The sequence below is a fragment of the Bombina bombina genome, chromosome 4 (assembly GCF_027579735.1).
Source record: "Bombina bombina isolate aBomBom1 chromosome 4, aBomBom1.pri, whole genome shotgun sequence".
In the NCBI taxonomy this organism is placed as follows: Eukaryota; Metazoa; Chordata; class Amphibia; order Anura; family Bombinatoridae; genus Bombina; species Bombina bombina.
The window spans coordinates 774,398,109-774,418,937 of record NC_069502.1 but is presented as its reverse complement, the minus strand read 5'-3'; the positions used below and the strand labels follow the sequence as shown (position 1 = coordinate 774,418,937).

Below are 20,829 nucleotides of genomic sequence, written 5' to 3'. Positions count from 1 at the left end.
GGGCTATTTTTGCATTTCTGCGATGTGTGTGTTTAGCTATAATTTTCCTCTTACTCATTTACTGCACCCACACATATTATATACCGTTTTTCTCGCCACTAAATGGAATTTCTAAAGATACCATTATTTTCATCATATCTTATAATTTATTATTAAAAATATTATAAAATATGAGGAAAAATAAATAGTTTCTAAATTTTTTTCTGAGTTTAGAAATACCCAATGTTAACATGTTCTTTGCTTTTTTTGCAAGTTATAGGGAAATAAATACAAGAAGCACTTTGCTATTTCAAAACCACTTTTTTTCAAAATGAGCGCTAGTTACATTGGAACCCTGATATCTGTCAGGAATACCTGAATATCCCTTGACATGTATATATTTTTTTTTAGAAGACATCCCAAAGTATTGATCTAGGCCCATTTTGGTATATTTCATGCCACCATTTCACTCAAATATGCAATCAAATATGCAATCAAATAAAAAAAAATTGTTCACTTTTTCACAAACTTTAGGTTTCTCACAGAAATTATTTACAAACAACTTATGCAATTATGGCATAAATGGTTGTAAATGCTTCTCTGGGATCCCCTTTGTTCAGAAATAGCAGACTTATATGGCTTTGGCATTGCTTTTTGGTAATAAGAAGGCTGCTAAATGCCACTGCGCACCACACGAGTTTTATGCCCAGCAGTGAAGGGGTTAATTAGGGAGCATGTAGGGCGCTTGTAGAGTTAATTTTAGCTTAAGTGTAGTGTAGTAGACAACCCAAAGTATTGATCTAGGCCCATTTTGGTATATTTAATGCCACCATTTCACTGCCAAATGCGATCAAATTAAAAAAAACGTTACATTTTTCACAATTTTAGGTTTCTCACTGAAATCATTTACAAACAGCTTGTGCAATTATGGCACAAATGGTTGTAAGTGCTTCTCTGGGATCCCCTTTGTTCAGAAATAGCAGACATATATGACTTTGGCGTTGCTTTCTGGTAATTAGAAGGCCGCTAAATGCTGCTGCGCATCACACGTGTATTATGGTTAGCAGTGAAGGGGTTAATTAGGTAGTTTGTAGGGAGTTTGCAGGGTTAAATGTTTTTTAAAAAAATTTTTTAGCATATTTACATATACTGTGGTGTAGCATCCCCCCCTTAGCCCCCAACCTCCCTGATCCCCCCCAAAACAGCTCTCTAACTATCCCCATCTGCCTTTTTGGCGGCCATCTTGGGTACTGGCAGCTGTCTGCTATTATTTCACAGTCAAAAAAGTGTTGTTTTTTTAAATGTACACTACTGTTACACCAGATATGAGTGGTGGCACTGGGCAAGTGGGCACAGTATACGCTGTGAGCCTGACACACACGCTGGCAGGCAGGCAACTGCAATTAGATTACACAGGGAAAAAAAAAAGCAGACTGATGTTCTAGCCCTAAAAAGGGCTTTTTGGGGTGCTGTCCTTACAGCAGAGATCAGATGAGTCCTTCAGGACTGTAGTGGACACTGAATACACTAGTCTAGCTATCGATTTCCCTATTAAATCAGCAGCAGCTACACTGTCCCTCCTCTCACTAAGAATGCAGCTTCCAAATGAATCTAAAATGGATGCTGTCCAGGAGGTGGGAGGGTCTGGGAGGTAGTGTCTGCTGCTGATTGGCTGTAATGTGTCTGCTGACTGTGAGGTACAGGGTCAAAGTTTACTCAATGATGACGAATAGGGGGCAGACCGAACATCGCATATGTTCGCCCGCCGCGGCGAACACGAACATGCTATGTTCGCCGGGAACTATTCACCAGCGAACTATTCGCAACATCACTACCAAACACTCTTCCACAGCTAACTTCTTTGCAACACAATTTGCACTTCAAAAACTGGCAAAGTGGTTGCGCACCTTTTTGCGATTTGAAACAATTGCTGCCTCTGCCTGCCCTTCTACTACTGTGGAGGTCTCCTTGCTGGTAGTTTTAGATGTGGCAGCACTAATTCTCTCTGTCCACCATGAAACACTTTTTTCTCATCTACTGGTGGAACTGCTAGTGGTGGTGGTAGTGGAACTGCTAGAGCTGCTAGTATAGAGATTGCACTACTAGCAAAATTAACAACATGGTTAGTGGGTGACTCTGTTGTAGCAACTGGCTAGGAGATTATGTTGGCAATGGAGAGGGAGAGCACCGCTGGCCTAAAAGTGGGGAGGAACTTGTGATGCTGCCCGTTGCACACAGGATCTGTAATGGAGACTCCTCCTCCACCATCTCCTCTGTCTCATAATCAAGTACATCCTGGTCCAGCATAAAGGTTATAGCAGACAAGCTGGGAGTTGCAATAATATCTTCTTCACCCAAAACAGAGACTGGGGAAACCTGCTTAATACTTCCCTGTTCTCCCTGACTGCTTGGCACAATAAGATCATCAGGGTCTATCCTGCTGCTATGGTTGAGACAGCCTTTCAGAGTTTGATAAACCCACCCAGTTGTTGCTATAAAACAGGGAGGGAATCAGGAGAATGGCAGAACTGTCAGTGGTAGTATTTATGGTGGCACTGGGGGGAACATCATTGCAGGTTGTTTTGGACTGTCTAAAAAGTTGATGTGTACAATAAGTCTGCTTGATAACGTTGGATGCCCTCCCAATCCTACTACTAGGCATTGAGCCAAATAAAGTCAATTCAGTACCTATACCTTCCATTCCCCTCACTGTCACTTTTTTTTTTTATAGTAAACAGCACTTACTGCTACCGATGTGGCTGCAACTATTCATGGTAGTGGTGGGGCCTGCATATCTCCTACTCCTGGTGGACATGGGATTGCATGCTACAGCAGATGCTGAAGATGATCCTACTGCTGCTGATCTCTAGATGTTTTTAGCCAGAGCAGCAGACAATGGCCTTATAGCTACTAATTGTTTTTTGTTGGGCTTTCTGACTCAGGGATTAATAGGGTTTATGTACTGTGTGATTTGGTGTGAAATTTAAAATATTGGAATAAATGCCTATTAAAAGAGAAAGGCAGGGGGGCGTGTCCAGGCTATGGCCTAAGATGGCCGCTAAATGGGGAGCTCTGCAACATAGCGTTACAATCCCCCTGTAGCCTAAAGATTTCATAGCCATCCAGTACAAAATTATATTGTAGGAGACAGAGGACATTCATCTAACTGGATTTAAGCAAAAACATCCTTCTTTACTAAGACAGAACTGCCCAAACTGGACCGCTGAGTGTCTCTGGCGGCCTCTAAGAAGTGAGACTCCAGCTCCCCTCCCCGGGAAAACCGGGTTTGCAGAGAATAAAGATATCCTCTGCCTAACATATCATGGAGGAGGACCTCTACTTCAAGATTCAAGCCCTGTTTGCTGAATCCGACCTGCTGATAAGTCGCAGATTCGCCCACCTCATGGCAATAACAGGTGCCCTTATAGAGACGCTTCCTGGGCCTACTAAAGAGGGGCTGGCAACTACAAGTGTGCAGTGTGGCGCAGAACAACGGCAAGACAAGAGCTCATATGTTAGAGCCGCCCTATTAGAGAGGGAGAAAAGAGAAGCCAACCCTGAAGAGGAAACCTTGGGAGACGACGGCAAGGCAGTCGGAGCTCCCTCAGATCGGAGTCTGCCTGAGGGGATAATTGCGACCGGAGGGGCTGTCACCAGCAGGCAAAAACCTATGGAGGCACAGAGCGGACACCTCGCTGCAGATTCCCAGACCACCGTTGCCTGCCGGGTCACATGGGGGAGAGCGGCCGGCTCCCCAGTGATCAGTTATGCGGGTGAGAATTTGGGTCTGGTAGCCCCCTGTTGTTTTAACATCCTGGAACCCTATAATGTACCGGGAGGTACCCAGGACTGGGACAGTAGTGTCAGAGTCGGGGTCGGTTGAAGAGTTGGATATAAGGATGGACTTATTATAATGGACAATACAGGGAGTGCAGAATTATTAGGCAAGTTGTATTTTTGAGGATTAATTTTATTATTGAACAACAACCATGTTCTCAATGAACCCAAAAAAACTCATTAATATCAAAGCTGAATATTTTTGGAAGTAGTTTTTAGTTTGTTTTTAGTTATAGCTATTTTAGGGGGATATCTGTGTGTGCAGGTGACTATTACTGTGCATAATTATTAGGCAACTTAACAAAAAACAAATATATACCCATTTCAATTATTTATTTTTACCAGTGAAACCAATATAACATTGAGATTGAGTTACATTTCTGACATTCAAAAACAAAACAAAAACAAATCAGTGACCAATATAGCCACCTTTCTTTGCAAGGACACTCAAAAGCCTGCCATCCATGGATTCTGTCAGTGTTTTGATCTGTTCACCATCAACATTGCGTGCAGCAGCAACCACAGCCTCCCAGACACTGTTCAGAGAGGTGTACTGTTTTCCCTCCTTGTAAATCTCACATTTGATGATGGACCACAGGTTCTCAATGGGGTTCAGATCAGGTGAACAAGGAGGCCATGTCATTAGATTTTCTTCTTTTATACCCTTTCTTGCCAGCCACGCTGTGGAGTACTTGGACGCGTGTGATGGAGCATTGTCCTGCATGAAAATCATGTTTTTCTTGAAGGATGCAGACTTCTTCCTGTACCACTGCTTGAAGAAGGTGTCTTCCAGAAACTGGCAGTAGGACTGGGAGTTGAGCTTGACTCCATCCTCAACCCGAAAAGGCCCCACAAGCTCATCTTTGATGATACCAGCCCAAACCAGTACTCCACCTCCACCTTGCTGGCGTCTGAGTCGGACTGGAGCTCTCTGCCCTTTACCAATCCAGCCACGGGCCCAACCATCTGGCCCATCAAGACTCACTCTCATTTCATCAGTCCATAAAACCTTAGAAAAATCAGTCTTGAGATATTTCTTGGCCCAGTCTTGACGTTTCAGCTTGTGTGTCTTGTTCAGCGGTGGTCGTCTTTCAGCCTTTCTTACCTTGGCCATGTCTCAAGGTATTGCACACCTTGTGCTTTTGGGCACTCCAGTGATGTTGCAGCTCTGAAATATGGCCAAACTGGTGGCAAGTGGCATCTTGGTAGCTGCACGCTTGACTTTTCTCAGTTCATGGGCAGTTATTTTGCGCCTTGGTTTTTCCACACGCTTCTTGCGACCCTGTTGACTATTTTGAATGAAACGCTTGATTGTTCGATGATCACGCTTCAGAAGCTTTGCAATTTTAAGAGTGCTGCATCCCTCTGCAAGATATCTCACTATTTTTGACTTTTCTGAGCCTGTCAAGTCCTTCTTTTGACCCATTTTGCCAAAGGAAAGGAAGTTGCTTAATATTATGCACACCTGATATAGGGTGTTGATGACATTAGACCACACCCCTTCTCATCACCTAATATGCTTAATTGGTAGTAGGCTTTCGAGCCTATACAGCTTGGAGTAAGACAACATGCATAAAGAGGATGATGTGGTCAAAATACTCATTTGCCTAATAATTCTGCACACAGTGTAGAAAAAAGTGGAAAAACATAAGTGTTTTGCAACTCCAGATTTTGATGGTACCTTAACCTGTGTTTAAGTTAAGATACCATGAAAATATGGCATTTTAGGGGTACATGAGGATTGGAGTTGAGAAACACTGCACTATACAACATGTTTTACTCATTGTTATTAATAAATTAAAGACAAAATTAAACTTAAATGAATTGGATAAAACATTAAATTTGAAATTTACGGGGTTTTTTTTTTGCTTAGTTCTTTTGGTATTTTTTGCTAAAGAGTAATCCTAGGTGAGTTCAGGAGCATACATGAGTCTTTAACCATCTCGAAGCAGTGTTTGCAACATTGTTTATAGCAATGTTATACATAGTTGCAAACACTGCTGCCATAGGGGTAGATTTACCAAGTAGCGGATGCTGCTTTCTATCCCCGTACTTTCCGGCTCGCCGGAAATGTAAGTTAAGAAGCAGCGGTCCTAAGACCGCTGCTCCTTAACTCGTCTGCCACCTCTGAGTTGATTGACACCCCCTGCTGGGGGCCGATTGGCTGCGAATGTGCAGGGGGTGGCATTGCACAAGCATTTCACTATAAATGCTTGTGCAATGATAAATGCTGACAGCGTATGCTGTCGTCATTTATCGATATGCGACGGATATTTAAAAATCTACCCCATAGACTGCTATAGACATGTGCATACCCCTAAACTCCTATCAGCCTACTTTGCTATAGACATGTGCATACCCCTAAACTCCTATCAGCTTTACTATTAAACAAAGGATACCTTGAGAATAAAGCAAATTTGTAACAGGCGTAAATTGGAACGTTGCTTAAAATTGCATGCTCTATCTGAATGCGTACAGCTTAAAGGGACAGTCTACCATAGAATTGTTATTGTTTTAAAAGATAGATAATCCCTTTATTACCCATTCCCCAGTTTTGCATAACCAACACAGTTATAGTAATATACTTTTTACCTCTGTGATTACCTTGTATCTAGGAACCTTTTTCCAGCCCCTTGATCACATGACTGTGACTATTTATTATCTATTGTCTTCAATTTAGCATTGTGGTGTGCTAAATCTTAAATAACCCCCTGTGCCTGAACACAATGCTATCTATATGGCCCACGTGTACTTTCTGTCTCTTTGTGTTGAAAAGAGATTTAAAAAGCATGCGATAAGAGGCAGCCCTCAAAGGCTTAGAAATTAGCATATGAGCCTACCTATGTTTAGTTTAAACTAAGAATACCAACAAAAAAAAGCAAATTGGAAAGTTGATTAAAATTACAAGTCCTATCTGAATAATGAAAGTTTAATTTATACTAGACTGTCCCTTTAATTTTAACTTTTCTGTCCCTTTAAAGTGAAAGTAAAGTTAAAAATTAACTTTCATGAATCATGTTTTAAAAAAGTTTCCAATGTAGTTCTTTCATAAAATTTGCTTTTCTGTATATTTTTTTGAAGAGTAAGCCTAGGTAGGCTTATAGGAGCTCAGTAGTGTGCACGTGTCTTTAGAACTCTATGGCAGCAGGGCTTTGCAACATTGTTGGTAGCAGCATTTTACATTGTTGCAGACACTGCTACTCTCATGCACACACTCCTGAGCTCCTATGAGCCTTCCTAAGTTTACGCTTAAGAAAGGACACCAAGAAAACAGTCAATTTGATAATAGAAGTACACTGGGGATTTTTTTAAATGGTATATTCTATCTGAATTGTGAAAGTTTAACTTATTTGTTATTTTAAAGTCACAGTTTATTATATGTTACACATATATCAAATTGATGTTAATTAGTAATAATACGTTCTTAGTAATAAGAAATATGTTTAGAAGATAAATAACTTTTTTTCTTTTTATGTGCAGCCATTTCTCAGTATTGTATTGTTTGGCCTAGCACTGATTGTGGGAGTAGTGGCTCATTACATTCTTCCTCAGCTTCGAAAACACCATCCCTGGCTTTGGATTTCACACCCAGTTCTTCAAAGCAAAGAATACAGGCAAAGAGAAATCCTTGGTTAGTATTGCTGAATTTTATTTTATTTTTTATAATAAAAACTGGTGTTATTTTTTTTAGAACATTTGTTTTTTGGGGACGTTTTCAAAGGTAGTATAAATAAAGGAAACCCAATGACAAAGAAAATATAGAAAAGCTAAAACAGATAAATGGTAGCAACAGAATAGTTATGTTCTAATTTGACTGAATTCAATAATAAATGCTAGTAACTAGTGTCAGATAGAGATATTTGAAATTTCTACTTAATTGTGTGGGGAAAAGTGGCTGGTTCAAGGAAACTGAAGGTACCACAACTCCAATGGTGGTGTTATAGGAGATAGAGGTCTCAGTAGGGTTCGACAGTGAGAAGTGGGGTAAAAGAGGGAGAGCGGACACAGGTTCCAGTGAATAGTGGGGAGGTGGAGGGGCCCCAAGGCAATTCCTTAGTTCCACAAGGAGGATCATTAAGATTGGCCTCTATATTGGCCCCAGTAGAATGACACAATGTGGAAGTGTTGAAATGTATTAAAGAGGTAAAACCTGTATGCCTCAAAAGTCATAAGCTTGGTAGTTCTGGATTTCCAGTCATGTCCTTCAGGGGTTTTGTGAGATTGCCATGCTCTGGCTATCAATAACTTACTGTTCAACACTATCGGGAAGAGGTAAATTCGAAATTGGCATTTGGATTTGAGCTTGTGATTGAGTAACATTGTCAGTGGGGTTAATTTGAAGGTTTTCTTTGTACAAGATGCCCATAAGGAAGCAAAGGATAAAACGAGAGAAGACGTGTTAGCATACAAAAATAAGATTAGTGGAGGTAAACTATCTAACATTAAAGTCCCCTTTACTATTTATTATAATGGACAATATAAAAAAAGTGGAAAAAATAATTTAAAAACATTGCTACATAGTCAGGGAAGATCGTATTATAGGAGATAAACCCTTCATTTGTTTACAGACGATCTAAGAATTTTAGATTCTAGCCCCAGTGAGTTTAAAAAAAAAGAAAAAAACTGACCAAACAACTAGAACTTTTTGGTAGAAAGGTTTAAGCATTCTACCCATGCTTCTGCTGTAGGACATACCATTATAGCAGCAAAGTAAAATAAGTTATATCAAGTACTACAGAGGAAACATTAAACATCATTGACACAATTTGATGTACAGATAAAGGTATTATTTTCTTGATTGAATGCAGCTGCAAAAAAAACAATACATATGTGAAACTTATTTATTAAAAAGAAGCTGAACTTATTTATAAAATGAAGACTCAATACCCAGTAGGTCTTAATTCAGAACTAAATGTTACCCCTTTTATGTACGATTAAATAATGATCTAAATAAAAATTCTGTTAAATTTCATAGCTTGAATTACTTTCTTAGTTTTAAATTAATGAGTAATACAGATATATGTTTCAGATCACTTATTGTACTTTTTTTTTTTGAATGTGCAGTCCTAATACTTGTCACCAGCTCTTTGAGATAATACTGCTCCAATGGCAGTCTATAAGAAGCATAAACGTCAACATAAAAGCTCTTTCTTGGATATCTGTTGATCTGAGTCGATCCATGAGTTCCAGAATACGTGGTAGTGGGTATTTATTCTTTACAGTGATGGCATTTGGGACCCTGTAATCTATGTATGGACAAAGTCCTCCAATTTTTTTGCTGACAGAGAATATACCAGCCACAGCAGGCGACTTGGATGGTTTAATAAACCCTTTTTGTAATTATTCTTCAATATATTATTTTAACACTTTTAACTCTGCTTTTGATAGTAAATATATGCAGCTGAAGGGAATTGAAGCCCCAGGGAGGAGATCAATCAGGCAATCATATTCCCTATGAGGAGGGAGAGTATCAGCTTCTTTCTTTTCATCTTGAAAATCTTGATACGCCTCTGGTATTTGAACAAGTTGTTTTACTGGAGTCTCGGGTTGGAGGGTAGCATTAACGTGAGTCTTTAGACAGTGATGAAGACAAAAGTGCACAGTTCAAGTTTCCCAGTCAATAAATGGATTATTATGCCTTTGTAACCAGGGGAGGCCAAGCACTAAAGGAAGCACTGGTGAAGTTACTAAATCAAAAATCCCTGTCTCTTGATGCCTACTTCCAATTGCGACAAATAAAGGAAAAGTCTATTTTGTTACTGGACCAGTTTTTAAAGGTTACCCATTAATGATCTGTATGTGAATAGTCTTTTCTTTAGTGACACTGTGGATCTGCAGTCTTTGGGCCAATTGGGTGTCCAGAAAATATCTGATGGCCCCAGAATCAATCAAGGCAGGTAGAATAACAGAGTTCTTGTCCTACTACAAAGAGAGTGGTAGGGACAAATGAGATTTGCAATATCTAGGCATTTGCACAATGGATAGGAGTGTAAGAGGCTGCTTACTCCTAGGAGTCTTGGGCAAGAGAGTGCACAGTCAAGCTATATGTCCAGGATTTCTGCAGTACAAGCAGCAATTTAATAACCTTCTTCTTTGCTTTTCGGCTTCAGAGAGGGGACCTGGAGACCACCTATTTGCATGGGTTCTTCAGTAAAGATAGCTGGTGAAGGTGTATGCAGAGGGTGAACAAACTGCTTGTGAGGGGGACTATACGCAGCAGCCTTTTCCATGCATCTCTCCCAAAGGCGGCAGTGTATCTGAGTTGACAGAGAGGCTTTCTAGTGTTTTAGGGACTCTTACTCGTGCCAGTTAATCTTTCAGAGTATCAGAGAGACCCAACATACAATTGATTCAGTAGGGCAGCTTCATTCTAAGCTGTTAATGTTGCAAGGGGATGAAACTCAATTATATATTCTTCTACATCTCTTCTACCCTATTTAAGGGCACGTATCTTAGCTTGTGCAGTGAAGGTCTTGTAGGGGTCTTCACATTGTGATTCAAGGCTTTGCAAGAGTTGATTCCAAGACTCAAGGATAGGTCTGTGAGTGACAAGGAGTTGGTGAGCCGATAACTGTGGTTTGCCAGAAATAAGTGAAATAACAGTTTAAACTCCTATAAAGTCTGAGTAATATATTCTGGGTTGCAGAGAAAACAGAATCTGACAAGAGTTAATAAAATTGAGGAATTGGGACAAATCCCATTACATTTCTCAGGTATGCAACTTAAGGTTAAGGTGGATTGTTAACAGCAGTTTCTGACACAGGTGCACTGGTTACTGGTGCTGGAGGTGTAGGGGTAAGTTGCTTTTCCAGGCTGTTCTGATTCTCTTGTAAGGCACACACAGATTGTGTTACTGCATTTACTTGCTGTGTTAGAGCTTCAACTATTTCTGCAAGTTCCATCTTGTGGTTGAGTTATTCTGTGTGGGGGTTAAGGTGTGTGAAACTCAGAATGCAGGTGCAGATACGATGAACAATGAAAGTCTTTTAAAGGCTTTATTATTATTATTAATAATATTATATACTTTATATAGAGGCAAAATATTCTGCATCATTGTTCAACAGTACAATTTGTTTAAATAAAACAATTATACAAGAAAGAGACTAGACAAAGTTTGACAAACACATACAGGAGGAGTTGAGGGCCCTATTTCTGTGGAAACTTACAAGGATAGGAGGGTGAAAAAAAAGGAGGTGAGAATGTTGGTAATACAAAGTCAGATGAGGGCAATTATTAGGTAAGTTGGATTGATTTGTTACTGAGTTGGGTGGTAGGCTTCCCTGAGCAAAAATGTCTTTAGGGAGTGTTTAAAAGAAAGCAGATTAGAGGAAAGTCTGACAGCACAAACGTAGATGCCACACGAGAGAGGTACTGCAATCTAGCATGGGAAGAGGTGATAATCGAAGATGATTCAAGGAGCAGATCATTGTTGGATCTGAGTGGGTAGGTTGGAGTATATTTGTTGATTAGTGAGTAGAGGTAATGGGGAGTGGCATTGGTAAGTCAGGAGGAGAATTTTGAATTTATTTCTGCTGTGAATTGGGAGCCAGTGAAGGGACTTGCAGATAGGTGCAGCAGAGACAGAGCAACGAGAAAGGTTGATTAGCCTTGCAGAGCCATTTAGGACAGATTGAAGGGGTAGAGGCCGGAGAGAGAAAGACCAGTGAGAAGGAAATTGCAGTAGTCAAGTCTGGAAATTGCAAGGGAGTGGATTAATTGCTTTGTGGTATCAGCACTCAGAAAATGTCAAATTTTGGAAATATAGTGTAGGTTGTTGTGGCAGGATGAAGAAAGCAATTGGATGTGAGGGATGAAGGACAGGATGTAACTCAGAGGCAGTGGATGTATGGTGATGGGGAGATGGTGATGTCATTGACAGTGTAGAGAAGTCAGGAATTGCAGTGGAGCTAGAGGGGGGATTAGAAGGAGCTCAGTTTTGGACAGGTTAATCTTTAGGTGATGAAAAGACATCTAGGAAAAAATGCCAGATAAGCAGTTACTGATGCAAGAAAGGACAGAGGGAGAGAGAGCAGGGGTGGAGAGGTAGATCTGGGTGTCATCTGCAAAGAGGTGATATTTGAAGCCATAGTTTTGTTCACCCAGGGAAGGAAGTATAAATGGAGAAGAGTAGAGGACTCAAGACAGAGCCTTAAGTTACTCCAACAGACAGAGGTATTGAAGAGGAGGAGTCACAAGCAAATGACACCGAAAAGGACCTGTTAGAAAGATAAGAGTGGATCCAAGAGAGAGCAGTGTCACAGAGAACAAGAGAGCTAAGGGTCTGTACAAGAAGGGAGTGGTTGACTGTGTCGAAGACAGCTGAGAGGTCAAGTAAGATAAGTATAGAAAAGTGGCCATTGCTTTTAGCAGAAAGAAGATTGTTAATAACCTTGGTCTGGGCAGTTTCAGTTGAGTGTTGGGGTGAATACCAGATTGCAGGGGTGTCAAGCAAGAAGCTGGAGGACAGGAAGAGGGTTAGGCATTTGTAGATTAGTTTTTTTCAGGAGTTTTACTGAATGATAAGCAAAAGAACAGTTGGTAGTTCAAATTGAAGATCACAGAAACAACAAGTTTGAACATAAGCCCAAGGCAGAACACTAAAGTCCCATACAAAGTTCTGAATACCTAAGTAGGTTGCAGTAACAAAGTCCGAAGTCAAGTGGAGACTGTCATGGAATAACAGGTAGATACAGCTGGTTGGAGGAATGCAGACACAGGATACACCAATAGTACCCACTGGGAATCCTGTGCCTGCTGAGTAGCAGGCACATGATTCCAAGTGGGTACTATTGGTGAGACTGTCACAGGATACCAGGAACGTACAGCAGACACAGCTGGTTTGAGGAGAGATGTCACTGGTATAGCTAACACAGCATTATCAGCAGGCACAGAAACCCAGCGGGTACTGTTGGTGAGACTATCACAGGGTACTATATAGGTATAGCAAGCACAGCTGGTTTGAGTAAGGCTGTCACTGGTATAGTAGACACAGAATTCTCAGCAGACACAGGATACCAAGCAGGTACTGTTAGTGAGAATATAGAGAGAACAGAGAATCCCAGCACTCATCAACCAGACCAAAGGTGCACGCTAGTGGGGTCCATGCACTCACCCCAAAAGGTATAATGAAAAAGTTGAAGCAGCACCAACTTAAAGTATTCCTTATATTTTTATTACATCAGAGACATATAAAAACAACAACGACGTTTCGGTCAGAACCTGACCTTAATCATGTTATACAAACAAATGACAGAACCACTCCTTATGTAGCCATAATAGGCGGGGTTACTACCTGTACAGGTGTGAGACTAATAATTAACCCTCTGTGTCTATACATCAGGGAGACTTTCATTCATGCTCCCTCTAGTGGTTAAGTCAATTTCCTCTTATCAACTTATAGTAACCTGGAAGATACAATATAACATACATATTCATCAGTATAGTGATCACCTTGAATTAGTACATACATATAAATATATACAAAATTTACATAGTCTATCAAAACATACAATATGTTATTCAGAATCATAATAATTCATAGTCATTCACAAAAGAAAATGAGAAACTTAAACAAAACTCCTATACAGCTTTTCTCTAATAGGTATAGACAATAACTTACTAGTTTTATAGAGAGTCAATACAGTTGTTCTAATGATTATTGAAGGGTAATTTGCCAATCTATTTCCTTATTCATTCCATGGGGTATAAGTGATTGTAAGGTGTATATCCAGTATGTTTCTCTTGATTTTAGAATTTGCTGTCTATCTCCCCCTCTCCTAGGTTTTCTTATCTGTTCTATAACCTGATATCTCAACTGAGAAATAGTATGTCCAGCAGGCATCATTTTACAAGTTGAAAGTAAAAGTTTTGCTCACAAGCGAAACCCAACGCATGCTAACCAAATGACTTTGGATATTGAGAATTTGTTAACTTATTCTCCGCATGGACTTCAATAGTGCTTACTATTAAAAAAAAACATGTATCGATCAAGCACCATATAAAACCCAAAGCGCTATACCCGACAGGAGATATTAATATTTCCCATTCCAATGTTCTTTATATTTAAATAGATTTTTCTATTTATACATATACTGTATATAATCTATTTAAAATACATAGAACAGTTTTTTCTATGTGAAAAACATTGGAATGTAAAATATACATAACGCATTTCTGGTTTTGCGCTGTAGGTCTAATGTGGTGTTGGTTAGCATGCATGAAAAATTTGTTATCTTAAGTCACATTAAATAAATATTACATATAAAATAATACTTTTTTTTAATAATTATTAATGATTATAGATACTGTAAAAAATGTACAGATATATTCAGATGATTTATTAGAATTTTTAAGTACACGTATAATAATTATTTAACAGCCAGATTACGAGTTTTGAGTGCTATAGGGAAATTAACGACCGCAACATTTTTGGCGTTATTTCACCTCCCTATAGCGCTGCTATTACAGGTTTACAAAAAGCTCCGTAACGCAGCCACATTGATGTCTATGGGGAAAAGAAAAAGTAACGTTAAAACACCCTAACATAAACCCCACATCTAAACACCCCTAATCTGCTGCCCCTAACATCGCCGCCACCTACATTACAGTTATTAACCCCTAATCTGCTGCCCCTAACATCGCCGCCACCTATATTACAGTTATTAACCCCTAATCTGCTGCTCCTAACATTGTGTAATGAACAGTATATCACAAGATAAGATAGTGTTGTTTACTTGGTATATTCAACTTGTATTCAACAGCTTTATAAATTGTTTTTGTGTCACAGTAGTAACTAAGCTTAAGGGATTTTCCCTAGTTACATGTGTGACTTGATATGGCCATATGAATTATCACCTGTAGTCTATGGTGCAAAGAAAACAGAAGGATAATTTACGGCTTTGCTTAAATAAAGAAATTAAAAGTTTGTACCTCTAGTCCTTGTGAGTGAGCACCCCTGCTAATACACCTACTAGACTGATGAGGGAAGTGTAAGTAACAAGTTATCTCCTTATTCAGCTTTACCAGAGTTCCCTCGGCGTCTGTGTGGAGAGAGAGACGCTGCAGTGTGATTGCCGTAGCTGATGACGTAGGCGTCAGCGCTCAGGAACCGGCTCTGAATAACATGAAGTAAAAACTCGGTGTAATATCTAGCAAGACAAATCGTATGATCCTTGCTAGCCAGTTGAAGGGTAAAGGATGTCCAGGGCTGGAGGCTTGTAAGATCCTCACGTAGAAAAGTAGGAAGTGGCTGCGGTTATCAGAATAACTTCAATAATCCAGCAACGAGTAAGGCAGGATGTGACCTTTTATAGGGAGGAGGTGATCTCCTTAAAGGTGTAGTGCAACCAGAAAGAAAAGGTGATTCCTTACACATTGCTGCCACCTACATTACAGTTATTAACCCCTAATCTGCCGCCCCTAACATCGCCGCCACCTACCTAAATTTATTAACCCCTAATCTGGCGCCCCCAATGTTGCCGCCACTATACTAAAGTTATTAACCCCTAAACCTAACCCTAAGCATAACCCTAACCCTAACGTAACCCTAAGCCTAAATCTAACCCTAACATCCAAGATGGCATCCCTTACATTCCTATTGGCTGAAATATTTCGATCAGCCAATAGGAATTAAAGAGGAAAAAAAGATTTCAATCAGCCAATAGAATGAGAGCTCAATCCTATTGGCTGATTGGATCAGCCAATAGGATGAAAGCTTAATCCTATTGGCTGATTGCAACAGCCAATAGGATTTTTTACCCTTTTATTCCTATTGGCTGATAGACCTTAAGTTCACGGTGACGACCGTAAAAAGAGGATGCTCCGCGCAGGATGTCTTGAAGATGGACCCGGTCCGCGCCAGATGGGTGAAGATAGAAGATGCCGTCTGGATGAAGACTTCTTGCTGCTTGGATGAGGACTTTGCCGGCTGGATGAAGATTGAAGAAGCTGCCTGGATGAAGACTTCTTGCCGCTTGGATGAAGACTTCGCCGGCTGGATGAGGATGGATGTCCGGACTTCGATAACTGTAAGTGGATCGTCATGCGTTAGTGTTCGTTTTTTTTAAGGTTTTTTTGGGTGGGGGGTTTTTTAGGTTAGGGTTTTGGGCAATTCGTAAAAGAGCTAAATGCCCTTTTAAGGGCAATGCCTATCCAAATGCCCTTTTCAGGGCAATGTTTATCTTAGGTTTAATTGGATAGGTTTTTATTTGGGGGGTTTGGTTGGGTGGGTGGTGGGTTTTACTTTTGGGGGGTTATTTGTATTTTTTATTGCAATGTAAAAGAGCTGGTATCTTTGGGGCAATGCCCCGCAAAAGGCCCTTTTAAGGGCCATTGGCAGTTTAGTGTAGGCTAGGGTTTTTTTTTATTTTGAGGGGCTTTTTTATTTTGATAGGGCTATTAGATTAGGAGTAATTCGTTTTTTTATTTTTGATAATTTTGTTTTTTATTTTTTTGTAATTTAGTAAATTGTATTTTATTAATTTAATTTAATTCATTTTATTGTAATGTTAGGTTTTAATGTAAGGCAGGTTAGGTAGGTAGTAAATAGTTAATAACTATTTACTAACTAGTTTAACTAGTTAAAATAAATACAAACTTACCTGTGAAATAAAAATAAAACCTAAGATAGCTACAATATAACTATTAGTTATTTTGTAGCTAGCTTAGAGGTTTTTTTACAGGTAAGTATGTATTTAGTTTTAAATAGGTATTATTTAGTTAATAATTGTAAGGTTTATTTAGATTTATTTTAATTATATTTAAGTTAGGGGGTGTTAGGCTTAGGGTTACGTTAGGGTTAGACTTAGGGTTACATTAGGATTAGGGGTTAATATATTTATGTAGAGTTAGTGATGTGGGAGGTCAGAGGTTTAGGGGTTAATAATCTATTTTAGTAAATTTTGTTGTGGGGGGCTTGCGGTTTAGTGGTTAATAGGTTTAATATAGCGGTGGTGTGGGCGGACAGCAGATTAGGGGTTAATAATATTTTAATAGTGTTTGCGATGCGGGTGGGTGGCTGTTTAGGGGTTAATAGGTTTATTATAGTGGTGATGATGTCGGGGAGCGGTGGAATAGAGATTAATACCTTTTAATAGTGGTCGCGAGATCTGGAGCAGCAGATTAGGGGTTAATACATTTATTATAGTAAAACATTGAAGGGGACTGCACTCTCAGACCGGACTGGGTACACATCCCATGACTCTGCAACATGCACAGCCCTGGGTGCACAATAGCACTCTCAGGAAGCTGCACTGTCCCCAGAGTCACAGGCAGTTAACCCCAGACAGGTCTGGGTGCAAGGCCTGTATGGAAAATTACAAAACAAATTAATACTGAGAAAGTCCAGCATTCACTTACAAGCTCTCAGCTAAGATTAAAAGCAATCTTTTAATCTTAGCTGGGAGCTTGTAAGTGAGTGCTGGACTTTCTCTGTGTGCTGTATTAAATTTATTATAGTGTTTGCGATGTGGGAGGGCCTCTGTTTAGGGGTTAATAGGTAGTTTATGGGTGTTAGTGTACTTTTTAACACTTTAGTGAATTTTATGAGTTACTGACTTTAGATGGCGGTACGGATCTTGTCAGTATAGAGTGTACCGCTCACTTTTTAGCCTCCCAGGAAAACTCGCAATACCGGCTCTATGGAAGTCCCATTGAAAAAGGACTTTTTAAAAAGTGCTGTACTGACGTTGCGTGACGGCCAAAAAGGTGTGCGGTACACCTATACCGATAACACTTGTAATACCGGCATTAGGGAAAAAGCAGCGTTATGAGCCATAACACTGCTTTTTCACTCATAACGCAAAACTCGTAATCTAGCTGTAAATTAATTATTAACATTTTACATATTTTATATTTAATAAATTCACAATGCACCTTAAAGGGATACTGAATCCACTTTTTTTCTTTCATGAAAATACAGATACAGCATGCAATTTTAAGCAACTTTCTAATTTACTCCTGTTATCAATTTTTCTTTGTTCTCTTGGTATCTTTATTTTAAAAAGCAATGTAAAGCTTACAAGCCGCCCCATCTTTCGTTCAGCACCTGGGTACAACTTGCTGATTGGTGGCTTAATGTACCCACCAATCAGCAAGCGCTATCCCGGGTGCTGAACCAAAAATGGGCTGGCTTGTAAGCTTAAATACCTGCTTTTTGAAATAAAGCTACCCAAGAGAACAAAGAAAAATTGATAATTGGAGTAAATTAGAAAGTTGCTTAAAATTGCATGTTCTGAGGCCTATTTATCAAAGCGTCAACTAAAAATGCGCTTGAATTCCGCGTCATAGTTGTCGCAAGATTGAAGCGCCATAGTTATCAAAGCATCAAGATCGGAATAATTAGAATTTTGTGTCGTAACATACGATTCGCCGGTCTCAATTCAACGCAGATTGATGCGAATAGAAAACCCGTTGAATTTAAGAGTAATTCTGTTAATTTACACTCCTATTCGACACAATTTTAAGCTGTCAATAAGTTATCAAATAATGAATAGTTACGCTTGCGTCTTATCCGACGCAGCGTACCTAGTTTTCAATCCGCCACCATTGAGATCGCAGATGCTATAGAAGTCAATGGGAATCAGAAAACACTGAAATCTTATGTTCGATGCTGCGAGAGAGTGAAGCATATCACCTAATAAAACTCAATTTAAAACATTATTAAATATGTATACCCTTTTATAAATCAATCAATATTCTTGCTACACATTTAGTGCACTATATAGAGAAATAATAATAACTCTTTTCACCATGTTTATTACTGTTGTATATAGGCTTTGAAAAAAATGTTAGCAACACAAAAAAAGTTATTAAATAGCATTCCCTTCCTGTAATTCACTGTTCCTCAAAAATATTTAACAAAGGATAGCAAGATGAAAAAAAATTAAAATAGTGCACAGAAATTAAAAAGATTTTAAAAAGAAAATCAAAATCACACAAAGGATAGCAAGAGAATGAAAACAGTGCACAGAAATTAGAAAGATTTTAAAAAGAAAATCAAATTCACACAAAGGATAGCAAGAGAATGAAAACAGTGCACAGAAATTATGCTATCAATTATTTATGCACAACACATGCGTATTTATATAGGGATGAAATCTGAACTTTGATTTTCTGTTTATATGGCAGCGTCGTGGAGACTTAAAAGGTCAGTCACTCATATTAGTTCTCAAAATCAATATTGTCACTGTTTTCATTCTGTTGCTATGCTTTTCTGGAAGTAGAATAACATTTTAAAGTTATTTAGATGTATTTTGCTCAAGTTCATAGCACTGTTTTACTTTGCGCTTGCAAAATACATTGAAATGAATTTAAAATGGCATTATGAATCACATAAAGGATATAAAAAATGATTTCATATCATAATGTTCGACATTGCATTCTTTTTGTTACTTGCAAATGTTAATACACCACATTGTTCTTTAATATGTTATCTTAAAAACAGAGTAATCCATGACCTTTTTAACATCCATAATGCTGCCATCCAAACACAGAAAAATCTGAAATATGATTTAAACTATAGCTAAATACTTTGGTTTGCAAATGTTAATACATTACATTGTTCTTTAATGTTATCTAAAAAAAGATACTCGTAATTTTCATAATTAATTTAGTTAATTGCACAAACAATACACCTGCATTTCTTACAGCTGCTAAACTCACCTGGATTACCTAAGCTGCAGACATTCATTTTGACACACCATTGTGCTCGTCAAATGACGCAATAATACCGAAAATCAGAAAATCTTGAAAAATTATAAAATGAATTGCTCGGAAAATGACGCGAGAATAATCAAATTGTGCAAGTCATTTGTTAGGTAATGTGTGGCGCATCATTTATTCAATTACAGAAATCATTTACAGCTGTCAAACTTGGCATTATAAAAGGGGCTCTTCAATCACTGTATTTCATTATTATTTACAATTTGTCCTATTCTTAAGGAGACGCAGGGAAAGACGGGTGTTGATGGCTGCAGTATAACAACGAAGACGCCAGCGGGTGCCGAGGGTGTTCCTGCCTAGGGTTGCTCTTCATGCCCTCAGTGAACGAGAGGTGATCCATAGATTTTGACTAGATAGGGCCTCTATTGAGAGGCTCTATGTCGAAATCAAGGACTCTCTTGAGCCACTCACTGAAAGAACTAGGGCAATCTGTAGGATGGTGAAAATGCTATTGGTCCTCTATTTTTTGGCAACTGGATCATTCCAGGCTGTGGCAGCTCTAGGCATAGGTATGAGTCAGGCAACCTTCTCATGTCATCTGAAGGTTGTCCTGAATGCTTTGCACCAATGCCTAGTCCATCATGTCCACTTCCCAAATACACCTGAGGAGGGGCATGCTGTCAAGCTCCAGTTCAATCTAAGGGCTGGATTGCCAAGGGTATTGGGGGCCATAGATTGCATGCATGTATTGGTGTGGCCTCCCAGGGGTACAGAGGAGCCATACCGGGACAGGTAACACAACCACTCACTGAATATCCAGGTCATCTGTGATGCTTGGTTGAGGATCATGAGCATACGCTCTGGACTTCCTGGCTTCAACCACAATTCCTTCATCCTCCGGAATTCTGTCATCTACCATTGGTTCCAGGAGGGCCAAATGCCAGAGGGAATCCTGATAGGTAAATATCTCTTAGATACTCAAACATATGTATACAATATATTTTAATCATTCTGATTGCTAATATCAATGATCTTATTTGTTTATGCAGGTGATTCTAGATATTCGTGTCTTCCATGGCTGTTCACACCCGTCAAAACCCCCAACGGAGTGGAAGAGGTACGATACAACCAGGCACACACAGATCGGTGATTGAGCGCACTTTTGGCATATTGAAGAGCCGTTTCCGCTGCTTGGACATCTCTGGTGGGGTTCTTTAGTACGCCCCCTCTAAAGTCTCCTTAATTTTTTTGATTTGCTTTATGTTGCACAACATTGCCCTAACAATGCCTGATATATATCTGGAGAGCTTGGATAACCATGAGTATGGTGAACATATAGATCCATAACAGGAG

The 20,829-nt window shown here is 39.3% G+C and overlaps 1 protein-coding gene across 1 annotated transcript in view; it reads left to right on the top strand.

Moving 5' to 3' along the window:
* LOC128657846 (pecanex-like protein 2) overlaps positions 1–20,829 on the top strand; it is a 629,457-nt gene that overhangs the window by 307,419 nt on the left and 301,209 nt on the right. The window contains 1 exon segment of the mRNA XM_053712268.1: positions 7,297–7,447. Within this exon segment, the coding sequence (XP_053568243.1) occupies positions 7,297–7,447 (151 nt within the window).